Source organism: Peromyscus eremicus, chromosome 7 (genome assembly GCF_949786415.1).
Source record: "Peromyscus eremicus chromosome 7, PerEre_H2_v1, whole genome shotgun sequence".
Taxonomy (NCBI): domain Eukaryota; kingdom Metazoa; phylum Chordata; class Mammalia; order Rodentia; family Cricetidae; genus Peromyscus; species Peromyscus eremicus.
In genome coordinates this window covers 101211779-101236544 of record NC_081422.1, presented here as the reverse complement: position 1 = coordinate 101236544, position 24766 = coordinate 101211779, and the positions used below count along the sequence as shown (strand labels likewise).

The 24766-nt window shown below is 39.8% G+C and overlaps 1 protein-coding gene across 4 annotated transcripts in view; it reads left to right on the top strand.

Moving 5' to 3' along the window:
• The window catches only part of Dock3 (dedicator of cytokinesis 3), a 350576-nt gene that overhangs the window by 256307 nt on the left and 69503 nt on the right, over nt 1-24766 (top strand). For all 4 annotated transcript variants that reach the window (XM_059268544.1, XM_059268542.1, XM_059268543.1 and 1 more), the window contains 4 exons: nt 5555-5682; nt 8347-8451; nt 10890-10988; nt 23070-23164. In XM_059268544.1, the coding sequence (XP_059124527.1) occupies nt 5555-5682; nt 8347-8451; nt 10890-10988; nt 23070-23164 (427 nt within the window). The remainder of the gene's footprint in view (nt 1-5554; nt 5683-8346; nt 8452-10889; nt 10989-23069; nt 23165-24766) is intronic.

Sequence of the window (24766 nt, the reverse complement as noted above, 5' to 3'; positions counted from 1 at the left end):
ACAATTTACTCTTAGGAACCCGTACTTTAGGGTGTACTCATAGGGCATAAACTGGATGGCTTACAAACAATAGTGCTGGGTATGATGCCAAGTGGATCTCTGTGAGTTTGAAACCAACCTGAGTTACATAGTAAGATTGTGTGTGTGTGTGTGTGTGTGTGTATAGGGGGACATGAGGACACATGCCTGTAACTCAGCACATGAAAAGTAAAGGTCCTGGGTGAGCCAGCCCTGAAGTTGTAAGCATGGGAGAGCTGTCCCATTACTCATCTGTCATGTGGCAGCATGGGGAAGGGAAGATGCACTTGCACGCGTACACACACACACACACACACACACACACACACACACACACACACTGCCATGCCTGGGAAACACAGTAGAGCTGGTCCTAAAGGTGGAGGTTCTGGAGAACTGACCCTGAGGACATGAAAGCAGGAGAACTGGCCCCGCCCCTTGCTCATCCATGCAAGGGGTGAACTAGCCAGGGCAATGCAGGAGAGCTCACCCTGGTGGTGAGGACAAGGGAAAGCTGGTGAACTGACCAACCCTGCAACTACCCAGGCCCAGCACCAGGGTTATGAGTTGGCCCACCCCAACATCACACCATCTGTAATCTGCTGGAGCACATGAAGGGACTGGTCCAACAGACCCAAAGCTGCAGGATATCTACAACACAGGGTAACAGCAGGATAACCAAAAGGAGTTCCAGTGAGGGCCCAGCATCAATAGTGTAGCAGAAACCAGAGGCCTCTAACCAGACCAATGACTCTTTTTGATGAACACTTGCAAGTAAAGATAAATGAGTAAAAGGGCTTACTGTGTGACTCACTGTGTCATACTGTAGTTTCCGTGACGAGGTTGATTTTTCCTTTTTTTTCTTCCCTCTTAAATTTTATTTTATTTTATTTTGGGGGGAGGTTGCGAGGGCAGATACAAAGGGACGGGGAAATGAATGGGATGGAGATGCATGACACAAAGAATAGATAAATAATAAGTAGAGAGAAAGTTAAAAAACAAAGAAAAAGAAAGTTTAAAGAAAAAGAAAAGTAAAGGTCATCCTTGGCTTCATAGCAAGTTTCAAGTCAGCCTGGGTTAAATGGAACTCTATCTCAAAAAGCAAAAAAAAAAGCACAAATACTTAATTTTTACAGTTGTAAAGATTAGAAAGTCCAGGATCAAGGTACCAGTAGACTTGATGTCTAGTTGAACCTACTTCCTGTTTCATAGACATCTCTCTTCTCTGTTTTATGACCTTACAGGAGGAGCAAGAAAGCTTTCTGAGATCTCTTTTTAAGGGGCACTAGTCTCATCCAGGAGAGGTGGTACACACTTTTAATCTCAGTACTTGGGTGGCAGAGACAGGCAGATCTCAGTGTGTTCAAAGCCACCCTGTTCTACATATCAAGCAAGTTCCAGGCCAGGCAGGCCTGTATAATGAGACCTGTCTCAAAGGGGAGATAAGGTACTAATTTCATTCATGAGGATAAGGCCCTCCTGACCTTATCACTAGAAAGTTTCCCACTTCAAATACTGTCACATGGAGAATAGGTTTGATGTATGAATTTGATAGGGACATAAACACTCAGTGTGTAGTAGGAGGCCCTTTGTCTCCAGGCCACAGGTACAGCCATAGCCTGGCTGTGGGGTCCTGTCACAACAGTAGTCAGATGAAAAGAAGCAAGTCCAAGAAGACGAAGACAAGCCAAGGAGGTTTAAAAGGCCCTGAAAAGGGACCTGGGAAACCCTGTGCTTGCTTTTTTTTTTTTTTTTTTTTTTTTTGGCTCACCAGTCAGATAGATTCCTTCTCTCTCTCTTAAGATAGAAGTGGACAGAAAACCTTTCATATTCCCTGGGAGGTTAGCACAGCCTAACTATAAATCAGGAGTCTAGGATACCTTTCAGAAAGAGCCTTTGGATTTATCCATGAAACTATATTGCTTGTGATCAAGTTCAGCCTTTCAGCTGCATCAAATATGAGCCTGATTATTTAAGTAGGATACTGTTCTAGAATAAGCCTCCAAGCACAAGAATAAATCTGAAGCATCAGTAAAACAGCTATCTGAATTTTCATAATTAGAATTTTACGTGTTAATTTTTAAAGTTTAACTTCCAAGTATAAGAACAACTTATTCCAGGAGCTTGGCCAAGTGGTTGGTTGTGTCTCTGCATCTGCTTCCATCAGTCACTGGATATAGGTTCTATGATGACAATTAGGGTAGACACCAATCTGAGTATGGGGGAGGCTAGTTCAAGCACCCTCTCCACCATTGCTATGAATCTTAGTTGGGGACCTCCTTGTGAGTTCCTGAGAATTTCCCTAGCTCCAGATTTCTCCCTAACCCCTTAATGGTTCACTGTCAAGGTACTTCTTTCATTGCTCTTCCTCTCTGAAGAGAGGGAGGAGGGATTATAAGAGCAAGGGGGGTCAGGATCATGATGGGAAAAAAACACAGAGATAGCTGACTCAAGCTAGTGGGAGCTCATGGACTCTGGACTGACAGCTGGGGAGCCTGCATGGGAACGCACTAGGCCCTCTGAATGTGGGCAACAATTGTCTGGCTTGATGTGTTTGTGGATCCCTTGGCAATGGGACGAGGATTTATTCCGGGTACACAAACTGGCTTTTTAGAACTGTTTCCCTGTGGTACTGATGCCTTACTCAGCCATGATGCAGTGGGGAGTAGGGAGGGGCTTGGTCCTGCCCCAACTCAGTATGTCAGCCTGTGTTGACTGCCCAAGGGAGGCCTTACCCACTATGAGGAGGGGATAAGGGTGGGGTGGAGGGAATGGGAGAAAGGAAGGGAAGGAGAAGAGGGGCTGTTAATGTAAAATGGAAAAAAATTTTAAATAAAAAAATTAAAAAGAACAACTGATTAGTTCAATGCTGTATACACTTGGAATACTAAGGAGATATTTCCATTAACTCAGTTCTGCCAGTGCAGAGCAGTAATGGTAACACTGCCATTGAAGAAGTCAGCCCTTCTCCAGTACCTGTTGTTGATAAGCTTCTTTCTTCTGCCTCAGATTGAAAACTGTTGTCAATGATTTGACATGGTCACTAAACCCACTGCTTACAACTCTTCCTTTATTTGCTGTTTAAAAAAAAGTCACTTTTAAAAAATACAGAAAATGAAGCAGCTAACTGCTCTCACACCTTTATTTCTGTTATTTTTGTATGTGTTCAGCTGCTTTACACGATCACTTAAGAAAATTTTTTCTTAAAATTCATGTAATGTTGGACTATATAATTAGATTTTATGATAATCCACCACCAAATTTTCATTTGCATTTTACTCTAATTCAATGTTCAAGTTATAGATGCTCTTTGCCAGTGATGTCATATAACCAGTTCTTACATTCTCTGAACATACCAACCTGGTGTCTTCTCTGGCATGTTCTAACAATAAACTGCTATTTTATCTGAAAGCAGCTATTGCTTGTTATTAATCCTACTGTATTTATGTTTTGTTCTAAAATATAATCGCTTTTTTAAATCCAGACATCCTTTTAAATATAGAACAACTATCTGTTCTTTTTGAACATATAAATATTTGACAAAACAGTCAAAATCTCTTATATGTCATATAATTTATCTTTGGCTTAATTTTTTTTTTATTTCTGGGGGCTGGAGAGATGGTTTAGTGATTAAGAGCACTGACTGCTTTTCCAGATGACCTAGCTTCAATTTCCAGCATCAACCATCTGCAATTCCAATTCCAGTTAATCCAGTCCCCTCTTCTGACTTCTGTGGGCACTAAATATATGTGGAATGCAGACAAAAAACCTATATGCATAAAATAAAAATGAAAGAAATTATTTCTGAAGTTCATGTGGAACTCTTAACTATGATCAAATGTAAACAGTAAATTATATTTTCCATGGCTTGTGTTATTGATAATCCAACTGAATCAGTATGGACAGGTAGGGGACAGTATCTGCAGGGGTGCACAGTCACTACCACACAAGAGTTTAGGGTGCCAGAAACATGTTCACACTTGCCTTGTATTTAGTAGAAAAGGCCCTTTAACACCCCATTCTACACAGGAGAAAATCAAGCTTGTGAGAGGAATCAGTCTGCTTAAGAACTCTTATCAGTAAGGGAGCTTGAATATCATTCAGCCTGTCTGAATTAGGGGTTCCAAACATGGTTTCTTTTTCATGACATGCTATTCTGGCAACATGAAGAAGAAAAGAAAGATATTTAAGTGTATACAGTAGGATAGGTGTAAGAGCTCACTAGTTATCAAAGCTATGACAAACTAAGGTTATACTCCTGTTCCATTTGTTGTTGTGAACATTACCAATAGCAGTCTACCAAGCCTGTGACAGAAAAGAGATTTGACAGGGTGAATGCATACCAGAATAGGAGTGACAGACTGCTTAGCTGTGGCATGATGAGGGGCAATTAGAGATTCCTAATAAGCCTACAAATCTAGTCATTGCGTAGTTCATAAGTGTGACATTCACATGGATTTTTCACTATAAACAATTACTTGTTTTGTTTTCGTGTTGTTGTGGTTGTTTGAGACAAGGTTTCTCTGTGTAACAGCTCTGGCTGTCCTGGCACTCGCTTTGTAAACCAAGCTAACCTCAAAGAGATCCTCTTGCCTCTGCCTCCCAAGTACTGGGATTAAAGGCGTGCACTACCACAGCCCAGCTAAAACTAACTACTTTTAATTTGGAGCTTAATCATTGAAAAGATATCCTTTGGAAGCAGGCTTCTATTTACATCTTTTTTTATGAACGAATGAATTTCCTGGGCATACAGGAGTGTGGGTGAGAGGTTACTCACACAGGTGACTCCAGAACAGCTTCATCCCTGAAAAGTCTCACCCCAACATGGATTGACAACTTCCCTAGAGCTGCACAGGTGCAGTCTTCAGTGATCCTTTTACATATATACTCTGGTTCTTCCCTGAGCCATGTACAGCCAGAGCTGAATTAGATGCAGCTAGGAGGGGGCACAGGAGGGAATGGCTGGAGCCTCCAGGGATGCTCTGATGACCCTCCCCATGCCACAAGGAATGCCACCAGGTCAAATCTTGAGGCTCTCTTGTGGCTAATTACAGCTGCTCTGATTAAAGAATGACAATAGCTGTCATGCTCAGAGCACAGAGTTCCAGAACATATACAAGGTACTGTCCACGTTTTCTAATCCGAAACTGTGCTTTGTAACCTCTAGCAAAAACTGCAGGCTTTGTTCCTAGGCTTTTATCCTAGAAAATAAAATGGTTTATAAAATCTCTTCACATATTTTCCTCTCTCTCCACCCCCACCCCTACCCATGCATTTTAACTTTCCAATTAAGCAAAGTCAAAAGCTATCAAATGTCATTATAGTGTAGGGATCTAAAATAATAATGAAGAAAAAAAAAGAACCATAGAATGGCTTGCAGTTTCCAGGCCCAGGATTTTTAGACTTTTCAAAAGGGGTAACCTCTGCTATGACTCTATTCCTAATCTCTTCTCCTTTAAGTCCCACAGTACCACTGTATTCTAGCCATAGTTAGCTGTCCTCCAATGGACAACCTCATCTCTGTTTTCTTTCCTAGAATCCCGTCGCATCCTGCTTCCTGTGGTTCTTCATCACATTCATCTTCACCTGAGGCAGCAGAAAGAGCTGCTAATCTGCTCAGGGATTCTGGGCAGTATCTTCTCCATCGTCAAGACCAGCTCTCTGGTAGTGACCCCACACCTGTCCCCACTTAACTCTGCCCTGATCTTATGTTATTGTAGTCAGGAGCAGACCAACAGTGATCACTTTGTTCACTTCTCAATCAGAGATGCTTTTATTGGTGAAAAGAAAGTGCCAGAATGAATGGAAATCTGTGTGTGCCCATGGGTTTCTCAATACAATACATTCTTGGTATATTAATTGTTATACTACTATAAATGTACACAGATATAATTTCCCTCGGATCAGAAAGCCCAGTTTTGTTCCATCTTCTGTTGCTATCAAAAGGTATTAATTCTAGATTCTTGGGAGTTTTCTTAGGATTATAAATACAAATACCAGGAAGCAGACCCAGTCTAGGGGGCAGAGGAAGCTTGCTTATTCAGACTTTTCTTTCAGCTTTCAGACAGCTTGATTCCACCTATGGCATCTTTACATCTTGCTAGATGAGGTCAGGATATGCAGTAGCTGTATGCTACCCATAGAGTGCTCTGTCGTTGTAGAATCATTCTTTAGAGGTCAGGTTTCAACTAATGTTTTATCTTCTTTTCTCTTTTTTTTTTTTTTTTTTTTTAGGAAATATGTGGTAGTAGGAGAGAGATTGAGGTAGGAGAAGAGTAAAGGCATGGGTGAGAGTAGAATTTATTTTCTTTTTCTTTTTTTAGAGATTTAGGAAATTGGGAGACTTAGGAAAGCTATAAAGAGAATGAGAATAAGCATGGGTTTTATTACATAATTTTTTTAAAGTTAATGCTCCTAGAATAAAATTTGAAGAGCATTTAAAATAAAGGGCATAGTCCAGGTGATAACATACAAAGCTAGACTATGTCGGTGGAGCAAAAGAGGCACCTAAAACAAAGGCATGCCTCATTTGAGCAAAAGCCTGAAACCCAAAAAGGGAGCTCTACTATCCTGAATTAAAGTACCATCTAATGACAGAGGCCCAACTTGTCAAAAAGTGACTCTAATGGTTGTAGTGACCCTATTGTTTGCTTTTTACTCCAGACAAGACCTGGCAACTCTCCTTCCCACCAGACCTCATAGAAGCCATGCCAAACACATAGTATCTACAGAAGTACAGGTCATATATGAGATAGCTTATTGCTTAAAAGGAAAAAAAAAGGTGGGTAGGGAGAAATTGAAGAATTTTTTAAAGGAAAAAAATGGAAACCAGTGAAAAACCTGAAGGATGTAGTTTTGTTGTATTTGGAAGAAAAGAGAGCTGAGTATAATTAGTTGACTACAACTGCTCAAACTATATCACAGGAAAAAGAGTGTTATAATCACTTTGATAGATGGGAAAGATTACTCTAGCCCCAAGAGCTAATTCCGTATGTGAAATGGGGTAGAATATAATTATTTTTGGTGAATGGGTAAATTTAAGCTCTGTGAGATCAGAGATAGTCTCTCTCTAGTTCACTAATCTCAGTATAGTCAGGTTCTCAAACAGTGAATGGCACATAGTAAATGTTTAATGACGATGGATGGATAGAGGATGATCATTATGATCAGTAGTGGTACAAATATTTTGAAGGTCTGGGGAGGTGGCTCAGTGTTTAAAGTGCTTGCTTTGCAGGCACCAAGGTATGAATTTGGATCTCTTAGCACCCATGTAAAAACTGGTATGATGGTACATATGTCTATGACCCCAACACTGTGGAGGAGAGAATGAATGGAGGAACAGGAAGATCCAGGAGGCTTGCTGGCCAGCCATTCTGGATGAAATGGCAAACTCTAGGTTCAGTTGAAGACTTGGTCTCAGACAATAATGATGATGGTGGTGAAAAGAAAAATAGAAGACATCTCCTGTCAACTTCTGGCCTCCATATGTGTGCACACAGCTGTGTGCACCTGCATACATGTGTACTACACATAAACCACACAGGCACCCAAAATAAAAATTGTAAATATATTTTGGAAAAGGGACAATGGGAATCTCTTTGAGAGATAATTAAAGCCACCCTAAAAAAAAAAATGAAATGAATATGTGATGTCTATGAAAGGGTAATACAAACTCTTCTAAAATTCTAATAACTGGGAAGTAGCCTATAATGAGAAGGCATGTTCTGTTTTTATAAAGCTGTCAAGAGAAAGATGGATTGAGAATAGAATCTTTCAGATGAGCTGGGAACAGCAACAGACTGAGGAACTAGAAATGGCCACAGAGGAGGTTTGCAAAAATTACGAGTAGTGAAAAAAAGAAAGGAAAGAAAGGGACTTCATAAAAAAGATGCCTGCACTAGTAAAAAAGTTCCTGCCACACTGGGGTGCAACTTTACCATTTCTCAAACTTTTATCATTTCTCAGTGTCAGTAGAGGTATGCTTTCTTTTCACTGTACTAGGGAAATCAAAGAAAACTTTTAACTCAGGGCATTCATCTCTGTCCTGTATGTCAAAATTAATGTGTCTGCCTGAGATTGAAATTTGTGTGTGGCATTAGGAAAGGCAAGGCCTCAGCCTCCATGCCTAGACAGCAGAGACAGGCATGCCTTGCCTCCTCCCAAAACCATTGTCCTGGGTTCCTTACACACTTCATCTTGGTGAGTCTGAGAGGTCAGTGTTGGAGATCTAGTAAAAAAGCTCACTCCTGATGCGGCTTAGTAAGTACTACTAGCTGAACATCTGCTTGGCCTAATGCTGATGGTGTGCTCTTTCACTGCTCACTCCAGGAGGCAGATGTCATGGAGGAGGTAGAGATGATGGTGGAAAGCCTCCTGGATGTGCTCTTACAGACTCTACTCACCATCATGAGTAAATCACATGCTCAGGAGGCGGTAAGAGGGCAGCGGTGCCCGCAGTGCACAGCAGAGATCACTGTTAGTAACTAACACTGAGGTGTTCTTGCTTTCTTTTCTAACCTGGGGCTCCTCACATCACTCCTATCTCACCACCCCACCATTTTCATCTCAGCCTCCTTCCTGCATGGTTGTCAGCATGCCACCCTCTTCTTTCTTGAGTTTTACCCCCTCCACCTCTCTGAAAGCTCTAGTTTCATACTCCCAGGAGCCTAGTTTAAGGAAGATTCAAGGAATGTTTCTTGTGTGGTTTCCCTACCATACTTTCAGTTGGTTTTAGCCTTTAAGCCAAGTCACTTTCTATAAATGTTGATTGAAGCAGTGATATAATAAAGCTGTAGGAAAAGGCTAAAGATAAAAGATAGACAGGCCATCCCCTGTAGGAAACCTCACTTAAAGCTCTCCTAAATGATATATAGGACAGAAAAGTTTCTTGGGTCTACAAATTAGTTGGTTTAGTCCATAGTATATGTATTTAAATTTATAACATCAAGAAAAATACAGTGTGGTAGAATATCAGAGGTGTTGCTAAGTAATGAGTATATATGACATAATTAGGAGAGAAACATACTAGGAAAGCATCTCAGATGGGTAGAGACAGAACCCTTGGCACCTGACCCCACTTGCATATTCAGAGTGGATTTTCCAGCTCTTGTGTGGTAACATGATAAACGGTTTCTATGAACTCTTTCAGTTGGAAGATGAGAAATGATAGAACTCTCTTTGAACAAGTCATCTCTGGGAACAAGCCAAACTCTAGCATGTTAGGGTGAGCATGTGTTCTGGACCATTCAGCCTGGAAAAAGTGTCTTCTTCATTAAGAGCCCCTGTTGAAAAACAAGACTTAGTAATTTTTTTTTTTACCAAAGGCATTGTCTGTTGCACAAGTCTGTGGTGTTCCTCAGTGTGACAGCCTAGGAATAGACATAAACAGGAACTCATTTGTATTGAAAAAAATAGGATGTCAGTATTGCAAATCAGACAGTCCATCTGTTCTAGAACAGATTCTAAAGTAAACTTCAACAAATTAGATGCCAAAGATTTCAGATGAAGAATTTTTAATCTGTCATCAATACGTCCATAATTCAAGTAGAAATGAGAAAGCTTAAGTAAGAGACTTACGGGCTGATAAGATAATTAACTATATTAAGCAATTCTATTAAAATGGACTGTCCTGAAGAGAAATCTAGAACTTCAGTTTAGAACAGAAATGGCCTTAATGAGCAGTGAAAGAATCACAGCATGTAAAATCCCATAAGCAAAGTTGAGTGAGGTTTTTGTTAGAATAGAAAGCCCCTGTTGAGAGCATGCTCATTGTAGTAAAGTAACTATGTACCCTGACATGTCCTGGTAGCCTGGCCTTCTAATCAACATTTACACAGCCCTTGCTAGGGGGTCTGACCCTTCTTGAAGCATTTGACAAGTGTTACTAATGAAGCCATCCATTTCTTTAGATTATGATTATAGCTATAGTTTGTTGGGTTCTTTTTATGTATTAGACTTTGTGCTTCAATGCTAACCGACACACACACACACACACACACACACACACACACACAAATTCATCTGACCTTTACAGCAAATTAATTATGACTTATGCCCATTTTCATATAAAACTGAAGTTCATATACATGTGTAGATTTTGTATAGTTTCAGGGCTCTAGAAAGGATTTGATAAGTTTAAAGGCTACTGTGAATTTAGAAACACTTGAAAATCATCTAAGTAAAATACTTTTTTTTCCTGAGGAGACAGCCTTTTAAGAACCATGCCGATAACTGCCGTAGCATGGTCTTTGGAATCTTTAAAGCATTGAGTTTTTGTTTTTGTTTTTGTTTTTTTAATGTATCCTCATTGGCTTAAAAGACTCATAATTGTACTTAAATATGCCTTGAAGTTCATAACTTGTTCCCTCCCAAAGATCAATTTTGATTGCTTTGCCTTTCTTTTGATCACCTATGTCCCATTTTCCCAGCTGAGCTGCCCTTCCCCAGAGTGTCCTTGTTGAAGGGCTGCCTGCCCTCTCCCAGCAGATGATCCAAACTTTGCCCAGAGGAGAGGCTCCCTTTCCAAATAGCCTCTATAGACTTCCGTATTGTACTCTTATGATAAAAGACTAATTAGCCAAAACTTTGCTGTAGAGAAAATAGTAATACTTCACTTTGTAATACTCTATGTTATATGTGAAGGTTTTTTAATATCCCTGTGCTGCAGAAGCTTTATTAAAACTCCAAAACACTCCTAGAAAAAAAGTTCATTTTCAGGAACACAGTTGTCACCTTTCTCCATGAACATTGGGGGCCATCTCAAACCCTCCCTTCTCTTCTTACCCTCTGTGATTTGGAGAACAAAGCCCCTGTGACTGGCTGTGCTAAGTGTTTTGTTTTTGTTTTTGTTTTTGTTTTGGATTGGTTCCCAGGGCGAATATGTGTCCTGCCTCCTCTCATTGCTCCGTCAGATGTGTGACACTCATTACCAACACCTTTTAGACAACTTCCAGAGCAAAGATGAACTCAAGGTAGGCAACAGAGCACTGGCTTTTTACCCAGGAAAGGAAGTAGTCATCCACAACTGCCAATAGGCTTCTCCTTTGTCGGGGGTTGTGTTTGAGTGACCATGACTGCCTAGGGCAAGGATTCAGCAGCCCCAGTTTAAAGCTGAGTACATGACCTCCAGAAGCTGAAATCTGACAGTGCCCTCTACATGCCCTGAACCCCAGGTTGACACTTGAAAATTTTTATCTAGCTGATAGCAGCTTTGTGAACATATGCTTCTATTAGAGAATAACCTGAAACACCCTGGGTCAGAAAGCCAGGATGCTCCTTTTCTTATGTTTTATTCCCCCCTGGGCTAAGGACTATTGTAGATTTTAGGTCTGTGATCTGCTTTTATTCAGAACAAAGTCACTTGCACTATATAGCAATGCATCCCACTACTTTTCCACTTATATTATTTTTATTAACTCTATTGTGTCACTTAATAACAATTGTCACCTTTTGGTATCTGATTCTGCCTCCTCTCCACAGACAGATCTCTTCAGGTTGGTATTGTATATAACCTGTAAAGTGAATCAAAAGACAACCAGAACCTAAATACAGGTCAAGCAATGCCCAAGCTGAGGTATAGAGCTAGAAAGTACAGACTTGCCTATTCTAGATTGTTTTCACCCTATGTGTGATACTGAGTCTCAACCAGACTGATATCATTCGCTTTTAATTGTTTATTTTTATTACAGAAATATTTATATGGTTATAAAAGCTAAAACTGTCCACAAAATTTATAGTATGTTCAACAGTGGTTCCTTGGTTAGCTTGGCAAATAGCTGGTCCCTATTCCTCAACAGCAGCTATTTTTTTTTAATTTTTATTTTGCAATACAATTAAGTTCTACATACAGGCACAGATTCCCTTGTTCTCCCCCCTCCCGCCCCCCTCACCTTCCCCCCAGCCCGCCCCCCATTCCAATCTCCTCCAGGGCAAAGCCTTCCCCACAGACTGAGATCAACCTGGTGGACTCAGTCCAGGTAGGTCCAGTCCCCTCCTCCCAGGCCGAGCCAAGGGACCCTGCATAGGCCCCAGGTTTCAAACAGCCGACTCATGCAATGAGCACAGGACCCGGTGCCACAACAGCAGCTATTTTTTAATTTGCTGTTCTTCAGGAAGCTTCTGCTGAAAATGTTTAGATATTGTTAGTTATTTATTTTCTTCTTCCCAAGGAAAATGAAGAGAGTTCTCTTCAATTATTCCTCTCTCACATGCCCACCTTTCCTACTATTCTTCCAATGTAGACTTTATGCATTTTTATTTAAATTGGTTAATTTTATTTAAATTGGTGGTGAACCAAGTGCTGTACTATGATTCTATTTCTTTTCTTGTGTGTTGCTTGTCCAGAAATTGATTGCCTCATTTCTAATGTGTTTATATTTTATTTTTTCACATCTGGCTTCTGCACTCTAGCTGTCACTTAGTATACCTCTCTTCTCCACCTGACTCATTGTCAGAGCTGTTGGATACTGTAAAGGTCATTCTTTCTCCTTAAAGACATCCTTGTCTTTATTTGTTTGTTTCAGTCTGTCTTGTTTTGTTTTATGGTCCTCAGGCCTTGGCATGTCCTTACCAATGAGTTATATTCTGGCCCCATTTTTTGCAGAGAATGGGATCTTGATGTGTGGCTCGGGCTGGCCTTGAACTTAATATATATCCCAGGCTAGTCTCAAACAATCTTCCTATCTCTCTCTACCTCTTGAAAGCTGAGATTACAGGAATTCTACCACTATGCCTAGCCCATTCTCTGTCTTTTGTATTAAAGATATGGAGAAGACTCCCCGATGTCAGTGTGTATCTAAAAGTAAAGTCTGTCGCTGCTGTTTTGAAATCTTAGTTATAAACAGGGCTTGTCTTAGTTGTAAATATGTAGATTTGTTCTCTTGGACTTGAAAGAAATTTGTGTCTCTCACAAATAAATAATAAAATAAATGTTAGGATATAGATAGATAGATAGATAGATAGATAGATAGATAGATAGATGAATATATGAGAGCCGGGCGGTGGTGGTACACGCCTTTAATCCCAGCACTCAGGAGGCAGAGCCAGGTGGATCTTTGTGAGTTCGAGGCCAGCCTGGTCTACAAAGCGAGATCCAGGACAGGCACAGAGAAACCCTGTCTTGAAAAACCAAAAAAAAAAAGGGAGGGGGGAGAATATATAGAATATATATATATATGAAAGTCTGAATGGGGACAAAGTCTGAAGGAAATGATTGGGGAGGATGGAAGATGGGATAATGGGGTGGTGGATAAGTTCAGTGATCTATATCTTTAAAAATGTCATAATGAAACCCATTATTTTGTATGGTAACTAAAAACATTAATATGGAAAAATAGAATCCACAGGCGTTCCAGTTTAACATATAAACTTTCTTTCAATTCCTGTTTTCCTTTTGGCATCTCAGATTTCAGCTTTTACTGTATTGAAAACAAATACTGAGTGATCACCCAACTCCAGAAAACATTTCTCAGTTTCCTGATGGGATAGGAAAAGGCTAGGTACCTGACGACATGAGTGAGATAGCAGAGGGGAGCCGGAGGGATTGAGACTAACTGTCCTGCTTCTTCCCTTCGTACCCCAGCCCCACAGAAGTGTCTGGTGGTCCCTGCAGTTGTGTGCCGTTCTGAGAGTCTGCCTGCCTGATGTCCTCTTGTTGCTTCCTAGTGCTCTCACCTTCTGCAGGGAATAGGGTTCCTCAAGTCTGTTAAGTCCGTCACTATACTTTCTTCTTTTAAATTTTTTATTTTTAAATCATGTGTTGCGGGGAGTGTTTGCATATGTCTTCAGGTGCCCTCAGAGACTAGAGGCATTGGATCCCCTGGAGCTGGCATTGAAGGTTGCTGTGAGCTGCCCTACATGGATGCTGGGAACAGAACTAGATCCTGTGGAAGAGTAGTAAGCGCTCTTAATCACAGAGCCATCTCTCCAACCCTGATTTCTCCCTTTTAAAGTTTTCTATATGTGTAGAGTTAATTTGATTTCTGTATTCTCTCCTGTTTTGTCTCTGTGAATCCCTATATTTTACTTTCTTGACTGTCAATTTTAAAGATTTGAAGAGATGCATAAATAAGAGAACATGTTCAGTCTACCACATTAAATATGGAATCTGTTCATGTGCTCTTTAGGACAGCATTTTTTAGTTATCATTTATATACCTTTTATCTTTGTGTGTAAGTGGGTAAGAGATGTGTGCATGTGTGTGTATTCATGTGTGGAGGAAGCTGTAGGATTTCAGTGTGGTCCTTGCCTTGAAACAATGTTTCTTGATGTGTGATCTTCATTGTGTACACTAGGGTATCTGACCCATGACCTTCCAGGATTTTCCTGTCTTGCCATCTTAATTTTAATGTAAGAATGCTGGGAACACACACACACATACACACACACACACACACACACACACACACACACACACAAATGCATTTGACATGTGGATTCTGGAATCCCAGCTTAGGTCCCATGATTGCACAGTAAGCACTTTATACATTGAGTCATCTTCCTAGCCTTAAAATTCTTATTTTTAAAGAATATAGTTTGGTGTTTCTTTTATTGTATTCCTTTTAGATGATTTATTACAACTAGCAAGATCAAATTATCAATTTCAAGCCAGGCGGTGGTGGCACACGCCTTTAATCCCAGCACTCAGGAGACAGAGCCAGGTGGATCTTTGTGAGTTCGAGGCCAGCCTGGTCTACAGAGTGAGATCCAGGAAAGGCTCAAAACTACACAGAGAAACCGTGTCTCGAAAAAAAACAAAAAAAATTATCAATTTTAAATTTCCCATTAATTAATAAAAAATTAGAGCAATTAATAAAATTAATTAATTAAAAATAAAAATTAATAAAAAATAAGAGCAAGACTAGATTTTTGAACACTTACTGAGACCAAGAAAATGACCTCTGCCCTTATATAGTCAGAAAATATTGGCAAAGGAGAACAAATCTAACAAAGAGCAAATGAGTGAAACCACAATGTTTAAAAACTATATATGTAGGCCGGGCGGTGGTGGCGCACGCCTTTAATCCCAGCACTCGGGAGGCAGAGCCAGGCGGATCTCTGTGAGTTCGAGGCCAGCCTGGGCTACCAAGTGAGTTCCAGGAAAGGCGCAAAGCTACACAGAGAAACCCTGTCTCGAAAAACCAAAAAAAAAAAAACTATATATGTATACATATGTATGTATGGCTATAGAAATGTCTCAGGAGAGAAAAAAACCAACTGCTGAACAAATATGATGGCTTTAGTTCTATCTCTAGAACCCATATGAAAAACCAGACACAGCAGCACTGACCTGTAGTCTCAGCGCTCCCATGGTGAGATGGGAGATGGAGATGGGAAAAACAGTCAGAAATATGTGTACATAACAAAGCAGCAAAATGAGAGACCCTGCCTCAATGCAAAGAAAGAGAGAACTGAGTCACAGTCAGTTGTCCTGTGCTCCTCACATGCATGCTGTGCATATACTCTTCCCCCATATACAAAGAAATATTTTTAAAAAGCAGATCTGTTGGAGTTTTAGTTTTACTTTCTGTATCTGTAAAATGAAGACACTATACAATAGAGTTTTGTGTGTATACATTTAGTATAGTGATTGGCTCATAACTTGAATTCTATTGTTACTTCCTTATCTTTACATAAACATCCTTTCATTGGCTTTGATGACAGAGTTGGATACAGTATAAGAGCCATCATAATTTATTTGCTAGTAATCAAGATTTCTAAGATTACATAAGGTCCCAAAGCATAGATTTTGTATACTAGGTATTATTTTATGAGTATTAATGAGTGATGCTATTTGAATGAAGTAAGAACAAGTAAGATTTTGGACAGGTGTCAATGAATGAAGAAAATGCATAGGAAAACTTATTAAAGAAATGTTCATTTCAAAAAATGTTAAATAATTTGATAATTTTATCAAAAATTTTAAGAAGAATGAATGCCAGAATCTTTCCCAAAAAGAGAACATTTTTCTGGGTCATTTTTGTTGGGGAATATTATTTTAAGGTGTGTTACTTTTGTTTATGTTGCATTTGTTTAACTCTGTGAAGCTGTGTTACTGTGCCTGTCTAAAACACCTGATGGTCTAATAAAGAGCTGATGGCCAATAGCAAGGCAGGAGAAAAGATGGGTGGGGCTGGCAGACAGAAAGAATTAACAGAAGGAGAAATCTGGGAGAGGAGAGATCTAGGAGTGAGAGGAGGAGGAGGACATCAGGGGCCAGCTACCCAGCTACACAACCAGCAACAGAGTAAGAAAGAAAGGTACACAGAAATAGAGAAAGGTAAAAGCCCAGAGGCAGAAGACCTATGGGTTAATTTAAAGTTATGAAAAGCTGGCTAGAAACAAGCCAAGCTAAGGCTGGGCATTTATAGTAAAGAATAAACCTCCATATGTGACTTATTGGGAGCTGGGTGGCTGGCTCCACAAAAGAGAAAAAAAAAACCTACAACACATTTTGTGAAATTATTGTTAAAAGTCAGAAATTTCCCATTGTGAATATAAGCAAAAAATTTTTCATCTAAATGCTAGCAGGGGAAGGGATCCAGTTCAGTGGTAGAGAGGCCCTGGGTTCAGTCCTCAATACCATATACCACTAGACCTGCGAACGCGCGCGCGCGCACACACACACACACACACACACACACAGAGTCCAACAACATAATACAAGAATAAAATACATTGATCAAATTGAATTTATCCTCCAAAATGCCAGATTGGCATAACACATAGAAGTCAAAAAATATAACATCCTATTATCCAAGGATGTATAAAGAACAACAAAAACAAAACAAAACACGATTTTCCCACTAATGGCAGAAAAAAAAAGGTAAAATAAACCCACAGTTTTTTTTGTAATAAAATCATTCAAGAAACTAGAAATAAAAAGGAACATCTTTGGCCTGGTGAAGAGCACCTATGAAAATCCATAGACAGTGTCACACTCAATAACAAAAGGTTGGCTGCTCTATTCATTGATAGTCATTATTAATGCTGAAGAACTTGCCTGAGGTAACTAGGCTTGAGGAAAACAGTAAATGCTATGTGAATTAGAAAGGAACTAAAACTATCTCCACCTACAGACAGCACCACTTTACATACTGTAAACTCTAAGGCAACCAGGGACAACAAAACCTAACAAAAGTAAACAAATGACCCTTAGAGAAGCCCCCATTGTGCTTTCTTCTGTAGTGCACCTGTCTATTAACCTTCATGCCTAAAATCTATCTTAAAATATCTGCAATAAGCCCCAGCTAGATATAGCTACACACAACTTTAATCCCAGAACTTGGCAGGTAGAGGCATGAGGATCTCTGAGTTCAAGGCCAGCATGGTCTACAAAGCAAGTTCCAGGACAACCAGGGCTACATAGAGAAACCCTGTCTCAAAAAAAACCAAAAAAAAACCCAATAATAATAATAAATAAAATAAGCCCCAACTCTGCTTCATATAAAATAGAATAAATAAGTTCAGCAGGGATTCAAAACACAAGTCATATTCTATTCACTAGCACTGAATAATATGAAAACTGATTATGGAAATAATTCTGAGGAGGGGACCAGGACAGGAACATAGAGAGGTGCCAACCTCCCCTCCATTCTCCAGCCTGTAGAAGTAACCGTCTTATTAAATAAGAAACACAGAGCCAATGCAAAGATGAAAGCCCAAGAGGTCAGAGCTAAGAGCCTTACCCTTTCTGCTGCAGCTAGCCTCTTCAGCCAAGAGACCTACTTCCTGTGTGTTTGTCTTTATATAGACTTTCTGTTCTGCCTTCTCATTGGTTGTAAACCCAACCACATGACCTCCTTGTCACTGCCCATCTATACAGACCTCAAGGTCTTCTGTGGTTGGTATTGAGATTAATGGCATGTGTCTCCATGCTGGCTGTATCCTTGAAAACACAGAGATCCGCCTTACTCTGCCTCCCAAGAGCTGGGATTAAAGGCATGAGCCACCAACGCCCTGCTCTGCTATGGCTTGCTATTAGCTCTGACCCCCAGGCAACTTTATTTATTAACATACAAATAAAATCACATTTCAGTACAAATAAAATATCACCATACCAGCCTGATTCAGGCTTGCAGGCCCAGTACCGTAGCCTCATTTCCTGCCAAGTGCATGCAAGAAGCAAAAGGGGCCTTGGAAGACAAAGGTGGTGGTGCCTAGAGAAGGAGGCCCATCCCTAGAGTCCATAACTCTGAACTCATGAAGAAAGAAGGGGACAGGGTCAGATACTGGAAAGGGAACCCAAGAACCCTAGTCTGCAGACTGCCTTGTGAGCCTCACTAAGACTGGACAGGGAACTCTATGCCATCATCTTCAATGCCTCTGAATAGCCTTTGTTAAGTATGTGAGAGAAAGAGAGGAGAGGATGTTCCAGGAAAAGGAGTAAAGATGGGGATTGTCTGCAGGAAGATTCTCTTGTTGTTTTCTGAATTTGGGGAACTCACCATGGGAATCTTTTTGAGTAGCACACAAATAGGTGGTCTCTTCATTTGAAACCCAGAACAGAAATAGCCTGCTGTGTGCATGCATGTGTGGGTGGATGGTTTTTCAAGACAGGGTTTCTCTGTGTAACTATCCTGGCTATCTTGGCATCTGCTTTGTGCACCAGGTTGGCCTCAATCTCACAGAGTTCCATCTGCTTCTGCCTCTGAGTGCTGGGATAAAAGGTGTGTGCCACCACACCCAGCCAATGTCATAGTTTTTGATTAGCAATCTTCCTAATACCAGCCCCTGTAGCTAGAGTTTTTCTGCCTGGCCCACAGTCAGGACAAATCTCTCTCACCTGCCAGTCCCACAGCCGCTCAGACCCGACCAAGTAAACACAGAGACTTATATTGCTTACAAACTGTATGGCCGTGGCAGGCTTCTTGCTAGCTGTTCTTACAGCTTAAATCAATCCATTTCCATTAATCTATACCTTGCCACATGGCTCGTGGCTTACCGGCATCTTCACATGCTGTTTGTCATCGTGGTGGCTGGCAGTGTCTCTGTCTCAGCCTTCTACTTCCCAGCTTTATTCTCCTCCTTGTCCCGCCTATACTTCCTGCCTGGCCACTGGCCAATCAGTGATTTATTTATTGACCAATCAGCAACACACTTGACACACAGACCATCCCACAGCAAGCCCCAGTGTGTCAGAAGACCTTTTCAATTTGGTGCCTTGTGTGAACAGCATTGAAACAGCCAACAGTTTTGCTTTGACAATGCCTAGGGAAGACAATATAAAGATCAGGTGCAGATAAATGGTTGTAGCAAGCTTTCTTGGACTGCCAGCCCCCAAATCATAACACAGATATTTATTAATAATAATTAATTAGGAATGCTCAGCCTTTAGTTTAGGCTTGTTTCTAGCTGTCCCTTTTTTAACTTAACCCATTTTTATTAATCTGTGTGCTACCCTGAGGCTCATTTTCCTCATCTACATACTGTCCATCCTGCTTTCCTGCTGTCTCTATGTCTGGCTGGCACCCCTTTTTCTCTCTGCCTGCCAGCCCCACCTATCCCTCCTCTGCCTAGCTGTTGGCTATTCAGCTTTTTATTAGATAAATCAGGTACCTTATGCAAACAAGGTAAAACAACAACACATTTTTACATAGTTAAACAAATATTCTATTCCACAACAATTAGTAGCTTGTCATGAGTGTCAAGTACAAGAGTTCATGTTATATATTTCATTAGTTTTATTTTAGGAAGAGTGTTAAAATAAAATTGAAGTAGGAAAAAATAATTCTGGGCTGAAAAGATGGCTCAGTCAAAATCCTTCTTGTACAGTATGAAGACCTAAATTTGGATTCCCAGCACCCACATAAAAAGCTGGATATAAGTGTATGCCAGTAGTCAGGTGCTAAGAAGGTGGAGATAGAAGGATCCCCAGAGCCACTGCCCAACCAATCTCACTGAATCAGTCAAAGACCACTGATTTAAATTTGAAATTTAAATTAAAAAGTAGAAGGCCAGGTGTGCATATATGCATACCACCCATATAAATATAACTAAATAAAAATACACATGTATTACATCAAGATGAATAAGATAATTAAGGAAAGAAAATAAAACTCAAATAGATAGAAAGATATTTATGTCTTCTTGGATTAGAAGAATGTTACGTTGTTAAGATGGGGATACTTTTCTAAATTGATCTTCAGTTTTGATGCAAACCTATCAAAATTCCACCTCCACTTTTGTACAGACTGATTTGGTTTTTATTGAATTGAAAGTGACATTGCTAAAAAAATATATATATATATTGGAATAGTAACACTTACCCACTTTAGAACTTACTACAGAGTAACAAGTAATCAAGATTGACACTGGCAAGCTGGGGCATGGTGGAGTACGCCTTTAATTCCAGCACTTGAGTTGGAGGCAGGCTGATCTCTGAGTTCAAGGCTGAGCCAGTCAGAACCACACTGTGAGACTCTGTCTTTAAAAAAAAAAATTGATACACGCAAAAAGATAGACACATAAATCAATAAAATTGAGCTGAATAGTTCAGGAATAAATCTTTGTATTTATACTATTAATTTCCAATGGTGATGCCAAGACAATTTAGTGAAGGAAGAAGGGTCCTCAACAAACCTGCTGAAGTGATTTGATATCTGCATACAAAACAAAACTGTGCTCCTTTATACATGGTTCAATGTTTCTTTCTTTTCTGCTTTCAGTGTATTTTCTTTCTTTGTTCTGTATTTCATAGTTTAATTATGATATGACAAGGGAGCATTCTTTTCTGATCTTGTCTGTTCGGTATTCTGAATGTTTTTCCTGTATCTGGACTAGCATCTCTTTCACTAAAATCTGCAATTTTTTCTGCTATTTTGTTGAAAATGTTTTCTATGCCTTTGGAATGAAATCTTTTATTTTTTCTATGTCTATGACCTTAGATTTGTTCCTCTTCATACTGTCCCACATATCTTAGAGAAAGCTAGACATCTATCTAATGTTGAAACTCTGAAAGTCAGATTAGTCCCACCTCAGGGTTTGTTGTGGATTTTTGTTGTTTATGCTAGTAACAATGTTTTCACATTTTTTGACTTTTTGGTGTTGGTTGTTGTTTGTTTGTTTGTTTGTTAATTATTTGGGGGGGTTGAGTTTTTGCTTGATTGGTTGGTAGAGTTTTGGGGGGGTTGTTTGTTTCCAATCAGTTAAATTGGTGATCATGTAACAATTAGACAGCTATGTTCTTAGATGCTCAAAATCAGTAAATCTCTCTGCTTTGCTAAGGGGCTCTATGTATATTCTGGGGCCGCCTTTAGTACTCCAGCATGATACAGCTCTATCTTGTTAGAGTTCTGTTTGTACAGAACCTCATGTTAAGTCAGAGATGAGAGATTTGAGCTTCTTGAGTCTTTCTGACAATATGAGCTGCCCAGCACATGAGTGACTGTCTAGAATCCAAGGAATTTATCAGATCTTTTCACAGGTCTCTATATGTATCTCATTCATCAGATTTTCCTTGAAGCTTCTTGGTAGATCTCTTTTTGTTCCAACTAATGTGAATGTGTTATGTATCTAGAATGTTAAATTATATAACCTTTTTTTTTTTTCAACAAATGTCCTAGGGTTAGCTAGATAAGCTCTAAGTTAAATAAAATAAAGACAAGCCCTGACAGTAGGCTTGTCCAAAGAGCTGCCAAACAGGACAAACAATAACAGTTCTCTAGATAATGGGCTTCATAGGGGCTCTAAAACTATTTTATTCCAGTGGCTGCTAGACTCTTGGTTTTTGTGTCTGCTGTAGTTCTGTAGTTGAGTGTTAAAGTAGATAGAGAAGATAGGAATTGGGAAGAGTGAAATGTAACAAAATTCAGTGTTTCCTGAGATTCATCTATTTTTCCTTACTAAACTTTTTGTCCTTGTTTGCTTTTGTTGGCTGTGATAAAATTCTGACCAAAACCAATTTGGGAGAGGAGAGGATTTATTTAGCTTACAAGTTACAGTCCATCATTGGGAAGCCAAGGCAGGAACTAGAGACAGGAATCTGGAGGCAGGAACTAAAAGTAGAGCCCATGGAAAAGTGCTGCTTAATGGCTTACTTGCACGGCTTGCTCAGTTTGCTTTCTTAAGCAACCCAAGACCACCAGCCCAGAGGTGGCACAACCCACAATTGGATAAGGCCCCTCCCACATCAAATATTAATTTGAAAAAATGCCCCACAGGCCAATCTGATGGAAGCAATTCTTCAGTTAAGGTTCTTTCTTCTCAGCTGACTCTGTCAAGTTGACAAAACTAGCCAGCACATTCTCCTCAAATTATATAATATTGAATTGTTTAATCAGTCTTAGCCACCTCATAATTTTCATGGACACAGATTTATTAGAAGGTTTGTGGTTTTTGCTTTGTTTTGTTTGGGGATTTTGTTTGAGGGTGGTATTGGGAATTACACTTGACTATTGGGTATACTAAGTATACCTTCTACCATTGACTTCAGCCCCAGGAATTTTTGGATTTTTACACTCCCATTCCTAAAGTATTTTTCTCAACAATCAAAGTGCTCCTAATATTAAAGAAAGAAAGAAAGAAAGAAAGAAAGAAAGAAAGAAAGAAAGAAAGAAAGAAAGAAAGAGAGAGAGAGAGAGAGGGAGGGAGGGAGGGAGGGAGGGAGGGAGGGAAGAAGGAAAGAAAGAAAGAAAGAAAGAAAGAAAGAAAGAAAGAAAGAAAGAAAGAAAGAAAGAAAGAAAGAAAGAAAGAAAGAAAGAAAGAAAGAAAAAGAAAGAAAGAAAGAAAGCAAGCATGTTCTTACTATCAAATGCTTGATTGGGACTCTTACTTAGAGAATGATAGTCTGCCCTGGGCTTTAGGTTTTAGGTGTGGATCTAGAGTTGATGTAAAACTGTCTCGAGTCTGCCAAATTTGACTCTGCCCATATATGGTCTAGAAGAATGTCCTGAATTCATTGTCATGTAACTAGTAAGAGACAAACAACTCAGAGAGGGAACTAAATATAACCCACTTGTACCACATTCTCTTAGCAGAAAGTTCAGAAAGGGCCAGCTGAGGAAATGGCACAGCAGTAGTAACATTGTCTCATATTGCTTTTCTTCTGTGGTCAGGAATTTCTGCTGAAGATTTTCTGTGTGTTCAGAAACCTAATGAAGATGAGTGTCTTCCCTCGAGACTGGATGGTGATGAGACTGTTGACAAGCAAGTAAGAAAAGGCCCTGTATTGGCATCCGTAGAGCCCTAGGTCAAGCTGGGGGTAATTTGTATATGTGAGTGAGAGGAAGATTAAGACCAAGACTGGGAAGAGAGAGGAGTTGACAAATACGAAATTTGTTTGGAGATTCAACCCACAGGATTTGCCCACTGGCCATAAAGACAATGAAAGAAAAGAATGAAAGATAATTCAAAAAGCAGAATCTATAGTAGTGAGGATAGAAAAAGCTATGTTAAAGAGGGGAAATATAATACTAGGAAAGAACCTCTGTTGTTCTGCAGCTTTAGGCAGTGTTACAAGCTGCCCTCTTGATTTGAGTTGTATTGTCTGCCAGGCAGTACTTACCTCCTAGTGCTAACTGTCCACCTAAGCCCTGGCTGCAAAGCTCTGAGCACTTCTGACTATAGAGATGAAATACTAAGACTGTCTTAATATGTCTGCCCAACTCATATTTCTATCTGTGATTCCTCTTGGCAAACTAGAGAAGTGATACGTGTAGTAAGAAGTTTGTTCATTTGATCTCTGTCTACCATAGATTACCTGGTCTTCACTATTTAGCCTACTGCCTCCTCCCACTGGTCTGCCTTTTATGTTGGCATTGTATAGAATGCAGTCAAATTATTTATTAGGTATATTAGCAAAGCAATGTGAATTTTTTTCATGTTGAGCTCTTTATAGGGCCCTTTTTTCCTTAAAACCTACAAATGTTTTGTCCAAAACAAAAGAATGATAGGAAGTTGCACAAATATTTTCTCAAATAGTGGTTTTCTATCTAGATCATTCTTATTTCTGTCTCCTAGTTACACTTAGAAAATTTTAGATTTTGTAGCCTGTCCTGCAGAAGTAGCCTCTTTATCTTTCACCCTTACCCTTGCCACCTGCTCTGCTGGAAGACTAGTCTCTTTTATATACTATTTTTGCTTTTTTTTCCTCTTCTCTATAGAGACCCATATGGCCACTTCTTTTTCTTTTTATTGAAAATAGATAATTTTTTCACATAATATATCAAGATTATGGTTTCTCCTCCCTCTACTCCTCACAGCTCCTCCCCAGTTCCCCTCATCCAGATTCACTCCCTTTCTGTCTCATTAGAAAAGAGCAGGCTTCTAGGAGATAGTAATAAAATATAATAAGACAAAACAAAACTACCACATTAGAATTGGACAAATATGATAAACAAAAGGAAAACCAACTAAAGGAAAAGAGCCCAAGAGAAGACACACGAATCAGAGACCCGCTCATGCACACACTCAGGAATCCCATTAAAAACACTAAACTGGCTGGGTGGTGGTGGCGCACGCCTTTAATCCCAGCACTTAGGAGGCAGAGGCAGGTGGATCTTTGTGAGTTCGAGGCCAGCCTGGTCTACAGAGCAAGATCCAGGAAAAGGTGCAAAGCTGCACAGAGAAACCCTGTCTCAAAAAAAAAAAAAAAAAAACAAAAAAAAAACAAAAAAAAAGAAACCACTAGACTGGAAGCCATAATATATGTGCGCAGGACCTGGTGCAGACCCATGTAGGCCCTGTGCATGCTGCCTCAGTCTCTGTGAGTTCATATATGTGCTTTGATCATGTTGATTTAGAGGCCTTGTTT